Here is a 19,532-nt window from a genome sequence, read left to right on the forward strand (position 1 = left end):
ATTAAATAAAGGTGTAAAACAATACCGATTTCCGATTGTTATGAAACTTGAAATCGGCCCTAATTAATCGGCAATTCCGATGAATCGGTCAACCTCTAATTGTGATCATGTTGTTTTCAAGGGTAGGTTTTTAGATGAAGGATATTTGTTCTGTATGTAGGGCAGTGCAATGAAATGTTGAGTCGTGTCTGGCTGTTCCCAGAATGGGACCCTCTGTGTGAAACCTAAGGTCAGTTGGTGGCGCTCCCTCTCTCAGGCTCTGACCGTTCACGTGACTCATCTCCAGGCTCCCAGTTCTCTGTGTGTATGTGCTATGAGTGGAATGCAGGGAGTGGGGGAAACTGGGGGTGTTTTCTAGGCAGGGGGAGGTGGTTAATAGCAGCAAGTCTTCACATCTCAGGAAAATGCCGTGTGTGTGTGTGTGTGTGTGTGTGTGTGTGTGTGTGTGTGTGTGTGTGTGTGTGTGTGTGTGTGTGTGTGTGTGTGTGTGTGTGTGTGTGTGTGTGTGTGTGTGTGTGTGTGTGTGTGTGTGTGTGTGTGTGTGTGTGTGTGTGTGTGTGTGTGTGCGCGAAGAGGAACCAGGGCAGGAACAAGAAGAGTAATAACATACTGTTGTTTGGTGGCGTGGATGAGCAGTTAAAGAACCGGTTTAGAGACCAGTTCAGGCTGCTGTGGAGTGGAATAGCAGGGGAGCAGGCAGAGTCTCTCTATAACTCTGCATAGTTATAGCATACCCAGAGAAGAGCTGCACTGGGGATCAGGCCACATGCCTCCGGTTGTTTTTAGCAGTGAAGCCAAGCCCCCCTTCCAGAGGCCAGCTCATCTGACCACTCTCTTTGGGCTCACCGTCTCAGTGAGCCCATTCTTCAGGTCTGGAACCCCAATGGAGAATTTCACCCACTTGGCTTGACTGACTGGAGTTTCAGTGGCCCTGTTAATTTCTCCCATGTTCCATCTGTCCCACAGACATGCGATTAGCTTGCCCGTGATTGATTGTTCCCTGACGGTGCTCCTCTGTAGATTTATTCAGGCTGTGCAGTGTGACTTATTTTAAACAGTGTTATCCAGGAGAGATCAGTAAGGGGGAAGGAGATCAGTAAGGGGGGAGGGAGATCAGTAGGGGGGGGGGATCAGTAAGGGGGGGAGTGATCAGTAAGGGCCCTCTAAGAAATAGAAAAGAAAAGGGCTGTCTTTCAGAGAGCTTGTAAATATTTGGAGTGTGATACAGATGGGTTTACATAAGCATTGCTCTCTCCCTCACCCCAGCCCTTGCTCTCCATCTCCCTCCTCCCTCTCTGGCGCTCCCTCACTTGCTCTATCACTCTTCCTCCCACCCCCTCGCTCTCTTCCTTAATCTCCCTCCCTCCACTCTCTTACTGTATCGCTCCCTCTCTCTCCCTGTAGATATACCTCACTCCCTTCGCACTCTCTCTCCCCTTCTCTCTCTCCCCTTCTCTCTCTCCCCTTCTCTCTCTCCCCTTATCTCTCTCCCTCCCTCCTCTATCTTCCTTCTCTCCCTCTCTCTTCATGCTAGGTTGACCATATTCTCCTTAGGTATTTCCGGGAAGTGAATGAGCAGAGTAGTTAGTTACGGGAGTGTGTGTGTGTGTGTGTGTGTGTGTGTGTGTGTGTGTGTGTGTGTGTGTGTGTGTGTGTGTGTGTGTGTGTGTGTGTGTGTGTGTGTGTGTGTGTGTGTGTGTGTGTGTGTGTTTTTATTTCCCCATCTCTGCCTGCACCTCCCAAAGCTGCCCTGGCTTGCAGGAGAATGCAGAGAAGGGCTGTTTCTGAAGGGGGAGGTGTAGCGAAGAGTACTGGATGTGGAGGTTAAAGGGCAGCAGGATGAGCAATACCAGTTTTCCGCTGAAAGATCCTTTGTTTACTGTGCAGAGAGGATAATGGTTGGGATAGAGTGTGTGAGTATACATAGGTGCCATATTCAGTATCAGTGAAGGCTTTGGATTTTGGTGCAGAACATGCAGCTTGCGCTTCTGTCTTGCTGTTTAATGTAGTACCAGGTGCTTCATGTTGTTTGTTTCCACACACATTCTATTGAGTCCCTTAATTGTGTCGCCCTCCCCAGTACCATAGCCTTTATACACAGCCCATAGATCCTGTCCCTGCAGTTAGCCCCACACTACCCCACTGTCGAGCCCTCTCTAAGCCCTCAGGCATTTGGCAGATCTGCGTGGAGATGGCAAAACCCTGGTCCTGCCAAGCCCCCAGTTCCCACAGTGTTCATGTTTACTGTGTTCTGTTTTCCCCTCACCTCCACCCCTCAGAGGCCACTGTGGTAAACAGGTATTTACAAAATAATCCCAGGTCTACGTTGTGGGTAATTAGGTGCTTGTCCCTGGTGGGCTAGCCTGTTCCCTGGGCCCGGAGGTCGGCTAGCCTGTTCCCTGGGCCCTGAGGTGGGCTAGCCTGCTCCCTGGGCCCCGAGGTGGGAGAGAGGAGGAGCAGGTGCCAATTACAGTGCAATCAAGCCACACCTCCTATACTGGCTCTCTGTGTGTACCACCTTCACTGTTCCACATGGTGTGTGTGTGTGAACTGCCCCATGGGACATGGAGGCTTTGCTTCCTCTATTCTGCATTGCCAACATCAGAAGTTGCACTAATAGGTTTTTGTTGCCTTCCGTCCTTTTTCGTTTGTTTTGAAGTGTGTCCATCTGACAGGAAATGGAATGGAATGGACTGCTGTTAGAGCTAATGGGAACCCCCCCTACACACACAACACAACACAACACAACACAACACAACACAACACAACACAACACAACACAACACAACACAACACAACACAACACAACACAACACAACACAACACAACACCAATGCAGCCCACAGCAGTTAGGCATTTCCTCTGCTGAATTGTGTGAGAAGACAGAGTATGAGTGGACACACTCTCTCACACGCCTGGTTATTAGAAGGACTTTTTAGGTGTGTGTGTGTGTGTGGCGTTGCTATTGTTGTGCACACACACACTGGTCTCACTGGAAAAGCAGCAGCCCATCATGCTTGTCTGTAATCGTATTGTTTTAATGATGCATCCTGTGGTTTAGAGGTTGCAGCAGCAGCCCTGCAGAGTCTCTCTGCTCCTGGCTCTCCCCTTCCCTCAGCCTGGTCTTGGCCCTCAGGCCTGGTTCACTGCTCTCCCTCTCTTCCACAGCCCCATCTCTCCATGACAGGCTGCTTTACGGCAGGCACTCTATCCCGTAGGCTCCCCCCTCTCATCCTGCTCTACGGCACACTGACACTCTCTGGACTCCCACATCACACGAGATAGCGGAAGGCAGGAGGAAAGAGTGAGGCAGTGAGATGGGGAGAGAGGAAGACTGCGAAAGGGAGAGGAAAGAGAGCACAGTCAATGATGCACAATGGTTGTGACTTGAGAGAATGTGTGTGGTAGCTGAGGCCAAATGAGGTAGAGGTGTTTCTGTGTGTTGGATGTGGAATTGTGTTTTCCACATGGTTGTTTTGGAGTTTGTTAGTGGGTGTGGTGGAAGAAACCATGTGTGTAAAACAAACGTGATCTTTATATATGGTTCTCAAAGGTTTGCACAGCTGTGTGTCTCTCTCGTGCGCACGGCTGTGTGTAGACTGTCTTTTTGAATTAGCTGCAGCGCTAGCACTCATGTCAGCTGGCTCTTATTTACTTTCCAGCCAGGCGTTCCAGCAGCTCCCAAAGTGAGCCCGATTTGTGCTCATCACACAGAAAAAGCCGTGTGGATCATCTCCTGCCTCCAAATGACGACGTTTCAACTTTCCCTTTTACTACATAAATGACATCATAAAATTAACTGTTGTTCATATATTTATTTAAAGGACAATCAGGCTGGGAAAGCAAGAGATTTGCTTTGGGAGGACAAATGGGCTGAATTGCCTGGATTTTCTCACTTCTCCATGAAGTCTTATTGACTGGGTCTCATCCACTGACCACCGGTCTCCAGTGAGAGGGCTGTGTGATCAGCAATCTCATAGAATTGTTACAATGTTACAATACCGTAGCCTAGGGTCTAGATAACCTGGCATTATCAGGGTGGTCCCAATCAGTCTGAAAACTGAAGCCTTGTTTAATCTGGTTGTTTACCCCCCTCTCCTCTCCTTCCTCTCTAACTGTCTGTGTGTTTGTGTCCACAGGCCTCGCTCGGTGGGGGGCCACGGCAGGATGTACTGGGGCCCCAGCTGCTCCCAGAACCGACCCCAGGAGCCGCGCAGCCGCCACCGCCTCTCTACCGTCATCCAGCCTCTGCGCCAGAGCGCCGGGGAGGTGGTGGACCTCACAGTGGACGAGGATGGTGAGCATGAGGACGTGCTGACCCCCAATACCACTCTGAGATGAACTATATGATGTAACAGTCACATAGACGTCCTAGACTTGGACTCAGGCCTCTGTTTTTCCACTGTCTTTTCTTTCAAAGCTAGGCTCATTCGTCTTTCAACACAAAGGCAAATTTACAGTAGTCCTCTTAAGGACAGTCATTTTTACATGAGCAACATACAAATGGTTGCATGTTTTGTCTGTCTGTCTGTCCATGCAGTAAACTTGCTTCTCTGGACCGACCGTCCGTCTGTCCAGAGAAGCAAGTTTACTCTTGAGGCAGACAGAAAATAGATCTGGTGATTATATGTGTAAAAATCAATTACGTCGGGGAACAGCTTTTTCATAGATGCTGCTTACGATAGCCGGACTGTCGCACAGCATGTGAATGTGGGCATCCAATACTTGGATTTAGATGAGTTTCATGCTTTCTTACATGATCCAGCTCGACACTGCGTAGGGGGTTGGGAAATATTACATGTCAAATTAAATACTCTAATTTACACTCTATTGTTTAATAGGATTAGCTAGCTTCTTCCACACATCTCTCCAAACCTGGGAGCGAGTGGCTGTCGCTAACTTGAAATAAGAATTGTCCTGTCATCACAATTAAATTTGAAATGTTCCCGTAAGCGAGCACTGTTTTAATAATGATTCATCTGTATTTTTTCATCAAATAGAGGAATATTAATAGCAACCGTGCCCCTGTCTGCTCTTTCATTGGTTGGCTTTTACACATCAACCCAATGCATTTCTGATGCATGTCGTTTCATACTGTCAATCCTATCATGTTTGTAACATGATAAAATGTCACAGTGATGCCAGCCACTGGAGCAGTAGCCAGAAGCATGCTCTTCATTGTAAATGTGGAGGCATTAGGCACAATTAATGAAATACACCTGGCAGTATTAAAGCTTATGTGGGTAAAGGGCTTCACTCTGGATTTAGGGGACATACAGCCGACTCCTGATGAGTATAGCCTACATTTACAAAGTCCATTTAAGAGCTGTGTATTTAATCATCCCCAATTCATATACAGTTGAAGTTGAAAGTTTACATACACTTAGGTTGGAGTCATTAAAACTAGTTTTTCAACCACTCCACAAATGTCTTTTTAACAAACTATAGTTTTGGCAAGTCATTTAGGACATCTATTTTGTGCATGACAAGTAATTTTTCCAACAATTGTTTACAGACAGATTATTTCACTGTATCACTATTCCAGTGGGTCAGAAGTTCACATACACTAAGTTGACTGTGCCTTTAAACAGCTTGGAAAATTCCAGAAAAGGATGTCATGGCTTTAGAAGCTTCTGCTAGGCTAATTGTCATTATTTGAGTCAATTGGAGGTGTACCTGTGGATGTATTTCAAGGCCTACCTTCAAACTCTTTGCTTGACATCATGGGAAAATCAAAAGAAATCAGCCAAGGCCTCAGAAAAAGATTGTAGACCTCCACAAGTCTGGTTCATCCTCGGGAACAATTTCCAAACGCCTGAAGGTACCACGTTCATCTGTACAAACAATAGTACGCAAGTATAAACATCATGGGACCACGCAGCCGACATACGGATCAGGAAGGAAACGCATTTAGTCTCCTAGAGATGAACGTACTTTGATGCGAAAAGTGCAAATCAATCCCAGAACAACAGCAAAGGTTCTTGTGAAGATGCTGGAGGAAACCGGTACAAAAGTAACTATATCCACAGTAAAACGAGTCCTATATCGACATAACCTGAAAAGCCGCTCAACAAGGAAGAAGCCACTGCTCCAAAACCGCCATAAAAAAGCCAGACTACAGTTTGCAACTGCCCATGGGGACAAAGATCGTACTTTTTGGAGAAATGTCCTGATGGTCTGATGAAACAAAAATAGAACTGTTTGGCCATGATAACAATCGTTATGTTTGGAGGAAAAAGGGGGAGGCTTGCAAGCCGAGGAACACCATCCCAACCATGAAGCACAGGGGTTGCAGCATCATGTTGTGGGGGTGCTTTGCTGCAGCAGGGACTGGTGCACTTCACAAAATAGATGGCCTCATGAGGATGGACAATTATGTGGATATATTGAAGCAACATCTCAAGACATCAGTCAGGTTAAAGCTTGGTCGCAAATGGGTCTTCCAGATGGACAATAACCCCAAGCACACTTCCAAAGTTGTGGCAAAATGGCTTAAGGACAACAAATTCAAGGTATTGGAGTGGCCATCACAAAGCCCTGACCTCAATCCCATAGATAATTTGTGGGCAGAACTGAAAAAGGTGTGTGTGTGAGCAAGGATGCCTACAAACCTGACTCAATTACACCAGCTCTGTCAGGAGGAATGGGCCAAAATTCACCCAACTTATTGTGGAAGCAAAGCAATTGGAAGGCTACCCAGAATGTTTGACCCAAGTTAAACAACTTAAAGGCAATGCTACCAAATACTAATTGAGTGCATATAAACTTCTGACCCACTGGGAATGTGATGAAAGAATTAATGGCCCCAAGCCATTATATTATACCTTTTAAAAATGACCTGAAATCCCTCCTCTTTAGGAAGGTCCTCCATTAGATATAGTTGTGTTACATGTCCCCTGTAGTGTCATCTGGGTTCTTTGTTTCAGTTTCTCTGTCTAGTTGTTTATTGTTTTTATTTATTTCAATGAAAATCAAATTATACATTCAATTTATTATTATCATATATCAGGTGTGTACTGACTGTTTTTGTAATGGCTTTACCATTCCAACATCCTGCATATCTCTGGCTAATGGCTATGTTTTCCCAGACCAGTTTGCCCTCTAACCTGAGGCATTAGCAAATCAGACCAAAGCATTAGTGTGACTTAAGTCCAATTTGGTGCATTTTCTTTATGGTCTCGCACTGTGTGACTGATAACAGAATAACAGAGCAGTGTGAGATATGAGCCTATTTGCATTTCTTTGGAGGAGGAGGATAAATTAATTTGTGAGTATGAAAAGCAGATGGAGCGCCACTGTGGAATGCTAATGAGCTCTCTTCTTCTCCCTGGCTGCCAAGCCACTGCAGCCAGTCTACGCACCAGGGTTTCCGTTCACCGGTAACAGACAGCTTTTGGCCGATTTTAAAAATAAATAGAAAGCAGATAAAAATGCTGTGTGTATAGTAGGCTTACACTGAGTGTCCAAACCGTTTGCAACACCTTCAGTTGCAACCTCTTTTGCCATCAGAACAGCCTCAATTCGTTTGGGCATGGCCTTTACAAGGTGTCGAAAGCGTTCCACAATGATGCTGGCGCATGTTCACTCCAATGCTTCCCACAGTTGTCGAGTTGGCCGGATGTCTTTTGGGTAGTGGACCATTCTTGATACACACAGGAGACTGTTGATCGTGAAAAACCCACCAGCGTTGCAGTTCTTGACACAAACCGGTGTGCCTGGCTCCTCCTACTATACCCCGTTCTAAGCCTCTTAAATATTTAGTCTTGCCCATTCACCATCTGAATGGCACACATACACAATCCTTGTCTCAAAGCTTAAAAAACATTCTTTAACCTTTCTCCTCCCCTTCATCTACACTGATTTTGAAGTGGATGTAACAAGTGACATCATAGTTTTCACCTGGATTCACCTGGCCAGTCTTTCATGGAAGGAGCATGTTTTGTTCACTCTGTGTATATTCGTTATGGAGGCATATCTTATTTATCACACGCCTACAGCATACAGATACAGAGCCTTTGAGTGGAAAATCTGTCCGAGCGCGAGAGCTGCTGCTACAGCATCTCCAACAGTAAATGCTTAGGCAACAGAAGGCAGGCTTCATCAGTGCGTCACACACCACTTTGCAATTAGCTAGAGGTAGTATGCATTTTGTAAATATATACTTAATTGTTTGAAACCTGAACATTTTAATACATACAGTGCCTTGCAAAAGTATTCATCCCCCTAGGAAAAACCCTATTTGTTTTTGCATTACAACCTGTAAATTAAATAGATTTTTATTTGGATTGGTGAAGTGAAATTGGTGAAATGAAAAAAAAAATTTGTTTCAAAAAATGTATAAAAGGGAAAATGGTGCATGCGTATTCACCCCCTTCGCTATGAAGCCCCTAAATAAGATCTGGTGCAACCAATTACCTTCAGAAGTCACATAATTAGATTTCACACAGGTGGACTAAATTTAACTAAGTGTCACATGATCGGTCATGTGATCTCAGTATATTTACACCTGTTCTGAAAGGCCCCAGAGTCTGCAACACCACTAAGCAAGGGGCATCACCAAACAAGCGCCACTATGAAGACAAAGGAGCTCTCCAAACAGGTCAGGGACGAAGTTGTAGAGAAGTACAGATCAAGGTAGGGTTATAAAAAATATCTGAAATTGAACATCGGAGTATCTGTCCATAGGACCACTTTAAACTGTACGCTCCACAGAGCTGGGCTTATGGAAGAGTGGCAAGAAAAAAGCCATTGCTTAAAGAAAATGAATACGCAAACACGTTACCTGTTCTCCAAAAAGCATGTGGGAGACTCCCCAAACATATGGAAGAAGGTACTCTGGTCAGATGAGACTAAAATATAGCTTTTTGGCCATCAAGGTAAGCGCTGTGTCTGGCGCAAACTCAACACCTCTCATTACCCCGAGTATACTATTCCCACAGTGAAGCATGGTGGTGGCAGCATCATGGCGGGGGGGGATATTTTTCATCGTCAGGGACTGTGAAACTGGTCAGAATTGAAGGAATGATGGATTGAGCTAAATACAGGGAAATTCTTGAGGGAAACCTGTTTCAGTCTTCCAGAGATTTGAGACTGGGACAGAGGTTCACCTTCCAGCAGGACAATGACCCTAAGCATACTGCTAAAGCAACAGTTGAATGGTTTAAGGGGAAACATTTAAATGTCTTGGAATGGCCTAGTCAAAGCCCAGACCTCAACCCAACTGAGAATCTGTGGTATGACTTAAAGATGGCTGTACACCAGCGGAACCCATCCAACTTGAAGGAGCTGGAGCAGTTTTGCCTTGAAGAATGGGCAAAAATCCCAGTGGCTAGATGTGCCAAGCTTATAGAGACATACCCCAAGAGTCTTGCAGCTGTAATTGCTGCACACGGTATCTCTACAAAGTATTGACTTTGGGGGGGTGAATAGTTATGCACCCTCAAGTTTTCTGTTTTTTTGTCTTATTTCTTGTTTGTTTCACAAGAAAAAATATTTTCCGTCTTCAAAGTGGTAGGCATGTTGTGTAAATCAAAATCCATTTTAATTCCAGGTCGTAAGGCAACAAAATAGCAAAATTGCCATGGGGGTGAATACTTTTGCAAGCCATTGTATGAGGCATGTCTTAATTTGCTTCAAAGTAGCCTATCCAAAATCAGACCAAATCCGTGAAGGCAATCATTTGATATAAACTTTCTTTCATTGTCCGGTAGCCGAAGGCACAATCCTAGTCATATTAGCAAACCATGCAGGTTGTTGCAGATTAGATCTCCCCTCTTTCTAAATTTCTGCAATCACGTGCCATTTTAACAAGTGTTTTCCCGCTAATTGGGTTATGGAACAAAATGTGATCGTAGCTTACTGCCTTGTGCGCTTTGCTGCGCAAATAATAGTTTATGAACATTTTAAGCTAAACGTTCTAATCTGTTGCATCACTCATTGCTTTGTAACGCTTGTTTTATGTAGCCTAGGCATACTGGTTGTATGAATTTGTGATCCATCGTTCCTCAATTGTCCCAGAGCTTTTGGAATAGGCTATTTCTTTCTCGACAAGCTGACCAATAGAATAGGTCAATGTTCTACTATGGGGGATAGTAGATTGACATAGGCTAGTGATTTTGCTGTTCTTTACTTGTCTTGTTAGCTGAGGAAAATGAAATGTGGACAGTTATTCTAACCTCTTTAAAGTGCAGATCAGAGTTTGGTAAGAAGGACTGCACATCATTGTGTCCTTGACTTGCATGTTTAGTTTTTATGAATTACCATAATATACATGTGAATTCTGTCACTCTGAGCCCTTTGGTTGGATGCCCTAATAGGTTATGCATCCAATGCGTATGGGTCCGGTAAATTAAAATGCTGCTGGTCAAATGTCCGGCACCACATTTTCCTGACGGAAACCCTGCTACACACACACAGATATGTGTGCTAAATAATAAATTCCCACCTATTTACTCTGTTTACTTGTCTGTCTTCCCTACCTCAGATCTCTCTGTTGTGCCATCCACCTCTGACAGCATTCACCCTCAGACTGTCAGCTCCTCGTCTTCATCCTCCTCTCATCATACCTCTACCTCAGAGCCCCACGATGCTCCGGGCCCCTCCACCAACTGCCCTGGTCAAGGCCCAGCCCCAGACAGCACGTTGGCACAGGGACCAAGGGGTATCGCAGGCACAGAGGGTAAGTCAGACCATGGACTCTCCAGAAAGCCATGATGTCAACCTTTATAAGTGTGCCTTTATAAGGATTAGGATGTGTGCCTTTATAAGTTTAGTAATCTTCCCTGTGGGTCATCTATGAATAATGATTGAAGCTTAAAGGTGTTTTCCATCTCTCTATCAGATGAGAGTAGAAGAGCCTCATCCGGCGTGGCAGGAGAGAGTGGGGGCGCGGCCATGCCAAGGTTACCCTCCTGCTGCCCGCAGCACTCCCCCTGCGGAGGGCCCTCCCCTGGTCACATGACCCTGGGCCATTCCAGCTGCCTGCAGGCCCAGCCCTCCCAGCAGCCGGGCTCCCAGCAGCACAGCCACGCCCACCACTTCCACCACCACCATCACCACATGCCTCAGCACCCACCTCCACCTACTCTGCCCTTTCCTGAGCCCAGCTGCCCCCTAGAGAGGCCCACTGCCCTGCCTGCACCATGCAGAGGGGGAGGGATCAGCAGCAGCAGCTCCACCCAATACCACGACCAGGTAGACCTGAGCATCAACACCCTGTTATGTTTTTTACATTGTAGCATTGTTGGAGGTTTGGCTGTTACTTCTGCTTCCTGTTTTTGATTTCCCCAACTTTAATATATCGACCAGAGAATTTATGCATTTCTTATAGCAGTAACATTTTAGAAATATAGTCCATATTAAAAATGTTGATTTCTTAAATCTTGAAAGTATTTTCTTTTTTGCCCCAAATCTATAAAAGTAGGCAAAATGAATAGAATTTGAGGAGATAAAAGGCTGCCTTTTCCCCCCACAATAGCTGGAGATAAATTAGAAATAATTTATAGTTTTAGTAAACTATGTAAGCCATGTTCTCCCTGGCAGATGGCACCATCGCATTCAAATGCATCTTTGACCAAGTCTTTGTTTATCTAAACAAAAGGCTCCGTCAATATCTGCACTAGTCAATGAATCAGATACAAGGTGATTTTTTAAAGGATTAAGAAGGAAAAAACAGAATAGGAACTGAAACAGACAAATAACTGGTATCTTAACAAAAACGTTACAAAGGATCTAGCTGGCAACCTCCCTTGGAGCCAGATTCACAGATGAATAGTTAAAATTCTGCTAATTGTTAGGAGCTGCTGGATTGTATTATTTACCATCAAAGTGGAGCAGTGTGTGGTTAAAGTGTAATGAGTTGGGTTGGGGTTGAGAGGGCTGTGTCTGCAGGTCAGGTTAGGGGCTCCCTCCATAGACCTCCGTCTCTCTCTTGATACTCTCTGATTCCTACATAATTCATGCAGGGCTGGTGCAAGTATTCAAAACTGGGCCGTCAGGTCTCTACCATGAAAAGGAGGAAGTAGTTGCATTGGTGAGGCAAAATACTGTGCCCTTTGATGGGTTTGGCCTACATGTAGGTACCGCCCTCAGCTACAGCTCAGAGAAAGGAGACATACTGCCTGCATAAGGTGAATAAGTCATGTTTTATGCATCAGTCTAAATATGATTATTTATTCGAATAATTCAACGAGGGAGGGCTGCTACTATGATTTGAAACTCCATCACTTAGATTGCATTTTCTCAGCCGGTTTACTGCAGTCTAAACTGTGAAGCCCATTGTCTTGTACTTGTATCTTGTACTTTGTGCTGGCTGGACCATGAAGCCGTGTGGTTTTAGTTTAGTGTTTTACTAGTTAGTTATATATTCTGTCACTACAAAGATCAAAGTCAGACAGTAGCACCATAACATCATCGTCTGGTTCTACTCTCTCCATACCTCCCCTCCCTGTATCTCTCACCCCTATTCTTTCATTTTCATTCCCCTCCTCTCCAACCCTCCTGTCTCTCTCTCCCCTCCCAAGCAGACTCTGCCGGTCGACCTGAGCAACAGTGGCTTGCGGAGCGGCGGGGGCAGCGGGGCCGGTAGTTTCCATGGCACCTCAGCCTTTGACCCGTGCTGCCCAGGCTCCACGTCACGGCCCGCTGCCTACAACTCCCAGAATGCAACGGGGCCAGGGCCCAGCCAGCCCAGCACAGTGGTGGACTCCTTCAGCTCAGCCATGGTGGCCCAGCCTCAGCCACAGCCACAGCTATCCACCTGCAGGCACTTCATGCACCCCTCCTGTGAGTAGAGCTACATCTGCACCAAAAGGGAAATGGCCTTTTATTTTGGGAGGTGATATTATTTTATGGTGTCTTTTTGTTTAAGTGTTGATTTGATAGGAAAATGAAATGCTGCAGTAGTAACTATAGTGTATTATTCCCATGCAGAACGTGCATACTACTGTACTAAACACTTTAGCCTTTAGGATTTATACAGTAACTATTACCACCAGACCTTGAAAGATTATGCCGACAACAGCACTCTTGAAACCCAGTGCTAATGGTAATTAAGAGAAACACCTGATGTTTAATGTGCTAAGTGCTGCGGGTGTGCTACCAAACAGGCCTTGTTAATTGCTGGTTCTCCTCAGAATAGCTCTGTGTGGAATGAGAAAGAGTGTAGCGGGGCTCCAGTAAGGAGGGAGGGAGGGAGGGGCTGGGTCTGTCTGGGGTCTCAGGTGGGAGACCTGCTCAGCACAGGGAACAGCCAGACAGCATGTTTCAGTGAGGAGAGTCATAACTGATGATGATCAGGTGTCATCATTAGGAAGGGGACTTAAAGGCGATCTGGTAAGGCGATCTGGTAAGGTGTTACTAACTACTTCTCAACTTTCTCCCACCATTCTCAATCTGTCTCTCTGACACCCAGACGCTCCCCTGGCACGCTCCCTGCACCACCAGCCCTCGAACACCTGCCCCCATTCCCATGGTAACCCTCCTCCCCCTCCTCAGCCCACTCCACAGGGTGACTACGTCATCCCCCACCCCGTCCATCCCTTCCACACGCCCCTGCCTTCCCACCCCCTGGCCACGCCGTGCCCCCCACCCCCCTGCCCCTCTGCCCGCCCACCACCTCACAGGCTCCAGTGCACCCCAACACCTGCCCGCAGAGCACCAGGCCCTGCAGCACCACATGCCCGCACTGGGGACCTCTGTGCAGAGGCTGCACCAGCACGAGATGCTACAGAGGATGGAGGTCCAGAGACGCAGGATGATGCAACACCCCACGTGAGTGTAGCCTCTGGCCCTGGTCCAACCCGTCTGATGGCAGCAACACAACTGCAAGCACAGACAGTAGCTTCCAATTGTCTGATTACAGTGACAATATTATGGTATTTTCCATCTCATGTTTCTGATACACCCCTCTTTCTTCTCCTTTCTCCAGACGAGCACATGAGCGCCCCCCTCCACACCCCCACAGAATGCACCCCAACTACGGCCATGGCCACCACATCCACGTGCCCCAGACCATGTCGTCCCACCCACGCCAATCTGAGCAGAGGACTGCATGGTTAGTACCATTTAGAGCAGTGGAGGGCCAGTGCCTTGCGTTTAGGGCCGAGAGTCTTTAAAAAAAATACCGACGTATGTGTGGCCTGCTGTGCGCATAGGATATTGTCAGTCATGCATGCCCTCATCTTCCCTGTTAAAATGGCCCCCGTGATGTCAATGTCTATGAGTTGATGAGGAATGTTTGTTTGGTCTGGTTTTCTTCTGTAGGGAGCTGGGTATCGAGGCTGGAGTGACCGTGGCACCATATCCTTCAGGACACCTGCACCCTCACCTGCCCCACTACCACCCTCCCCCAAGACTGCACCACTTCCCCATCCCCTTCATGGTGAGTGCACGACTGGCACCCTCACTCTAAGCACACGTGCCTACGTTAGAATACATGAGAAGTATGGCTTAGATGAATGATGCTAGCCCTCTATTTATAACATCTGTTATTTCAGGGATGGTTTGTTGGGCCACATGAATAATGCATTGGCAATTAATGGTGGCCCGTAAGGCATTTCAAGTGCATATTCAACATAACCAGCAGCCTGAAATCAATGGATGCCCCTTTGAAAAGATGTTAAAATTTAATGCACAATGTCAGAAGATATGAAATTGTGAGACTTCTGTGGTTATTAAAAATGCAGTTTTTGGCAAATGCTAACCGGACTTCATACCCAAGTCAAGCAGTGTCAGCAGCCTTGGTTGATAATGCTATATCGCTATATGTGCTTCATGAACTGTAGCCTATAGAAACAAATGACTGTACTCCACTGAAGTGAACATATTTCCATGGAATTGTTTTGCCTCCTTCCTCACAGCACACTGGCATGTCTGAAGTAACCTACCCGCACATTCGCTACATCTCATCCAGAATGACTGGATTTGGACGAACTTATGAGGTAACACTCAATTAGTGAAGATATAGTAACTAGGGCCTGGAGTTTTTCCTGCACATGTCAAGAGGTGAGGAAACTCTCCTGGCCCTGGTAATTAGTTATGAAGGAGCTGAGAGCGTGTTATGGCCTTGGCTTAGGAGCTGTGTCGAACTGAGTTGGCACAGTCTCACGTTGGGTTGTTTTCCTGCCCTATTTCCTCAGGATCTGCTGCATTTAGAGGAGAGATTGGGGACTGTGAACCGAGGGGCCTCTCAGGGAACCATAGAGAGGTGCACTTACCCACACAAGTACAAAAAGGTGAGAGCACTCCTATGAAAGTGTGTGTGTGTGTGTGTGTGTGTGTGTGTGTGTGTGTGTGTGTGTGTGTGTGTGTGTGTGTGTGTGTGTGTGTGTGTGTGTGTGTGTGTGTGTGTGTGTGTGTGTGTGTGTGTGTTTCAGAACAGATCCTATGTAATGTAGTTTGCTGTGATGTATTTTGTGCATGTCTGCACAATATTTTATTCTGGGACAGAGGGCACACTCGGTGGTTATTTTGTGCTCCTTTCAAAATATGAATGTATTGTTATCGTTAAGTCAGATGCTGTAGAAACTAGAAGGTGTCCCTTTCAACCAAAGTTGCAGCCTTAGAAAACATTGTAGGGAAAGATTCCATCTAGTTTTCCAAATGTATTTAAATAAGTAACCTAATAACCTGCTGCCCAATACAGAAGGTGTTGGAGACTGAGCGAGACATTGACGAACAGTTAACCCCTGAAGCATGGGCAACTATTGGGAAAAATATGCACGCAACCTCAGACTCGGTGAGAGAAAAAATGAACAAATTCAATTTGGAAACATGTCTCTGCTCATTTATAGTTGTTAATGGTAGTAGGTTTTGGGGGCAAGGGGATTCGGCAGTAGAAACTTTTGATAGATTTAAAAAAATATATATATTTATTTATTAAAAATAAAAATAAAACATCCATATTACCTTGATCCATAGGGATGACATGACATGTTTTGTAGCCAGGACAAAATTACCATTATCTCTGTCCTCATAGGGATATGTGTTCACCCTCATAATGCTTGTTCTGTATACAGTAAGCCCTCTATCAGTCATAAAGGATAGTTTATTCGCAAGTTGGGTCTGTACCTGTAATGTTTACAGCCTGTGAACTCTGAATACATTTATTGTGTTTGATGGTAACCCTCATAGAATGGTCTCAGCCTTCCCTGTTTGTAATGCGTCTTTATAATGTGAATACAAGTTGTCTTTGTGGAAACAGTGATGCTGTGTATCTATAATGGTGTTTTCCAATGTTTCCATTAACAGAGAAAGCTGCATGGTAAGCAAGAAGAAGATGAGGGGGCGGACGAAGACACAGAGGAGAAATGCACCATCTGTCTGTCAATACTGGAGGAAGGGGAGGACGTCAGGTACAGTTATACTGTAGCGTGTGTGTTTTAATGCGAGGCTGTTTTTGTGTGAGAACGAACACTCCTTTCCCACATTTCTCTTCATTTGCCGTGGAGATTTTCTCAACCCCCAAAAGTATAGTAATCAGCAGAAAAGCCAATCCTTTGAGTGCCTGAAAATGACTGGTCTCAGAGGACATTTCTGGAGCTCAACATATGTGCTCATGTGATCAAGCGAGTTTAAGAGTTTCTGCCCTCTGTTGGTGTAATGTAAGAACTGTAATGTATGAATGATAATTTTCCATCTTTCAGCAAACCAAATGAAAAAATGTATTCATTGTCATTTCCTTCCAACTTTACAGGATTTGTTCATTATGAAGATGTAATTCAAAGTCTGTCTAACAATACATTCTCTCTTCCACAGACGCCTACCTTGTATGCATCTCTTCCATCAACTGTGTGTGGACCAATGGCTCCTCACCAATAAGAAGTGCCCCATCTGCAGAGTGGACATCGAGGCGCAGTTGTCTGCCGTTGAGAGTTGATGCTGTCTTTCTAACAACTCTTTGTTGGAATTGTCTTTATTTGTTGTTTTTGTTTTGAATTTTTCTTCAGTACTGCAGTCAACCAAAGAGGGCATGAATTACCTGCGCAGATCCACTATGAGAAAATAAAAAACTTCAGGCTAAAGAAGTGTTGAGCCTAGAGTGCCAGCTATCACACAGTACAATACTGCTCGAATTGACATCTCCATTAAGGATTTAAAATGTTATTGTATTTATAAAGCTTTTATGTAGCTTTTGATTGTTTCCTCGTGTCATATATTATTTTATTATTTTATTTTTTTGCATGGCTCCTCGCAATGCATTTCTTTGCACATATATTGTGGGCTTCTCATGGCCTAACAACTTGCAGGTGAGGATAGCTGCTCTAGTAAAGAAGCATTTCTATATACCTAATGCCTTGCTTTACTGGAGTAGAACGTTAACCCCCATTTAAAAACATTGCAGGACTCATTTTACCGATCATTGTATTGATTAGTTTATGTTTAGACAATGTGGTTTGCTAGTGGAAGACATTTTATTTCTAAGAAGGTAAAACAAGACATTCCTTAATTAGGAAAATATCATGTTAAACTGATCAGCTGCTGTATTCATGTTCACCCAGTATTTCTAGAGTGGGAATAAACTCAAACTTCACCTCATCTCCCAGAAAATGCACATGCGTGTCTTACATCTCCCCTGCACCGCCTTGATTTGACTAAACACCATTCACACGTCATCTAATGTATTTTAGAGAAAAAGAAAATGAATGTCACATCTGTTCTTGACTGTTCTTTTTCAATGGAATGATTGTTGAGGTCTGATGAGGATACAGACTGTGTTCTGTTTGGATTTCTCCCTCAGACAGGCCCCAGATGGAAAACGGGGTTCTATAAGGGGATCTCAGGCCCACAGATGCAACCAGTTTCACATGAGCCTACAACCTGGGGATATGTGTTGTTTGGAAACTGGGAATGGCGTTGGTTTATCCTTGCTTTTCGTTTATCCTCCGTTTCTTTTTTTTTCCAGAGGGAAATACGCAGCGCTCAGCTCAGAATAATAAATAAGTAGCTGAATATTCTTACGTCCCAGATCATTGTTCTTACCCACACTTTTTCTCTCTCTCTCGCTCTGTAGCTGTGCAGCAGCAATCTCTCTGCTGCCATTGAAAAGATAACACTAATATTATTCTCGACTTGCTAACTTGCATATACTTGCACAGGAGAGAACAGACAGGAGTGTTGTAAAGAGAGTGTGCTGAGGCCATGTATGTCCACTCTTGATTGCTGAGTTTTGGAAAAAATAAATAATTTTGAATGGAGTGTTGGAATGCAGTACTTATGGCAGGTATCCATGCATTCATAGACTTAATGGCACCAGTATGATATTCCATGGGATTTATATTAGTTTTAAAATAATATTAATAAAGTTAGAACTCTTTCCTGTGTCTGTTTATTTGTGCCTTACCATTCACCTATGCATGTTTGTCCATATTTCACAACTGCACATTGAGGGATCTACTACTGACAAAAATATTGTTAACACTTGGTATTCACACCCCTAGACTTTTTCCAAATGTGTTATAGCTTGAATTTAAAATGTATTACATTTAGATTTGCTTGTCATTGGCCTCCACACAATACCCCATAATGTTATGTTAAAGTGGAATGAATAAAGTTTTCCTTTTTTTTTCTTTTTCTTTTTTTACGAATGAATTAAAAATGAAAAGCGCAAAGTGTCTTGAGTCAAGTATTCAACCATTCTGTTATGGAAAGATGTCACATTTCAGGAGTAAAAATGTGCTTAAGTGACATAAGTTGCATGGACTCTGTGTGCAATTCTAGTGTTAATGTGATTTTTGAATGACTACCTCATCTCTGTACTCCACACATACAATTATCTCTAAGGTCCCTTAATTGAGAGTGAATTTCAACCACAAAGACCAGGGAGGTTGACCGAGTGAAAAGAAGTCTGTACAGAATAAAAAATATTCCAAAACATGCATCCTTTTTGCAACAAGGTACTAAATTAATACTGCACAAGATGTGACAAAGTAATGAACTAATTGTCCTGAATACAAAGTTATGTTTGGGGCAAATCCAATACAACACATTACTGAATACCACTCTCCATATTTTCAAGAATAGTGGTGGCTGCATCCTGTTAAGGGTATGCTTGTATTCATTAAGGACTGGGGGGGGCTCAGGATTTTTTTTAATGGAATGGAGCTAAGCACAGGCAAAATCCTACAAGAAAACCTGGCTCAGTCTGCTTTCCACCAGACACAGAGATTAATTCACCTTTCAGCAGGACAATAACCTAAAACACAGTTGCTTACAAAGAAGACAGTACATGTTTCTGAGTGGCTGAGTCACAGTTTTGACTTAATTCTGCTTGAAAATATATGGCAATATTTGAAAATGGCTGTCTAGCATTGGTCAACAACTAATTTCACAGAGCTTGAAGAATTTAGAAAAAGATCATTTGCAAATATTGAACAATCCAGTTGTGCAAAGCTTTTAAAGACTTACCAGAAATACTCTGTAATTGCTGCCAAAGGTGATTGTAACATGTATTCATAGATATTTATGTATTTTGTTTACAGTAAACTAGCAAAAAATTATAAAACATGTTTTCAGATGGGTGAGAGAAAAATATA

The 19,532-nt window shown here is 44.4% G+C and overlaps 1 protein-coding gene across 1 annotated transcript in view; it reads left to right on the plus strand.

Annotated features, from left to right (window-relative positions):
- The window catches only part of LOC124035729 (E3 ubiquitin-protein ligase Arkadia-like), a 52,437-nt gene extending 33,857 nt beyond the window's left edge, over positions 1–18,580 (plus strand). Inside the window, 14 exon segments of the mRNA XM_046349343.1 lie at positions 4,140–4,297; positions 10,484–10,678; positions 10,841–11,193; positions 12,525–12,783; positions 13,412–13,561; positions 13,564–13,584; positions 13,587–13,770; positions 13,928–14,053; positions 14,263–14,380; positions 14,859–14,939; positions 15,138–15,233; positions 15,644–15,736; positions 16,249–16,352; positions 16,756–18,580. Coding sequence (XP_046205299.1) covers positions 4,140–4,297; positions 10,484–10,678; positions 10,841–11,193; positions 12,525–12,783; positions 13,412–13,561; positions 13,564–13,584; positions 13,587–13,770; positions 13,928–14,053; positions 14,263–14,380; positions 14,859–14,939; positions 15,138–15,233; positions 15,644–15,736; positions 16,249–16,352; positions 16,756–16,876 — 2,059 coding nt within the window. The 3' untranslated portion in view covers positions 16,877–18,580.
- Positions 18,581–19,532: the final 952 nt, after the last annotated feature.

Source organism: Oncorhynchus gorbuscha, linkage group LG05, assembly GCF_021184085.1.
Source record: "Oncorhynchus gorbuscha isolate QuinsamMale2020 ecotype Even-year linkage group LG05, OgorEven_v1.0, whole genome shotgun sequence".
Taxonomy (NCBI): Eukaryota; Metazoa; Chordata; class Actinopteri; order Salmoniformes; family Salmonidae; genus Oncorhynchus; species Oncorhynchus gorbuscha.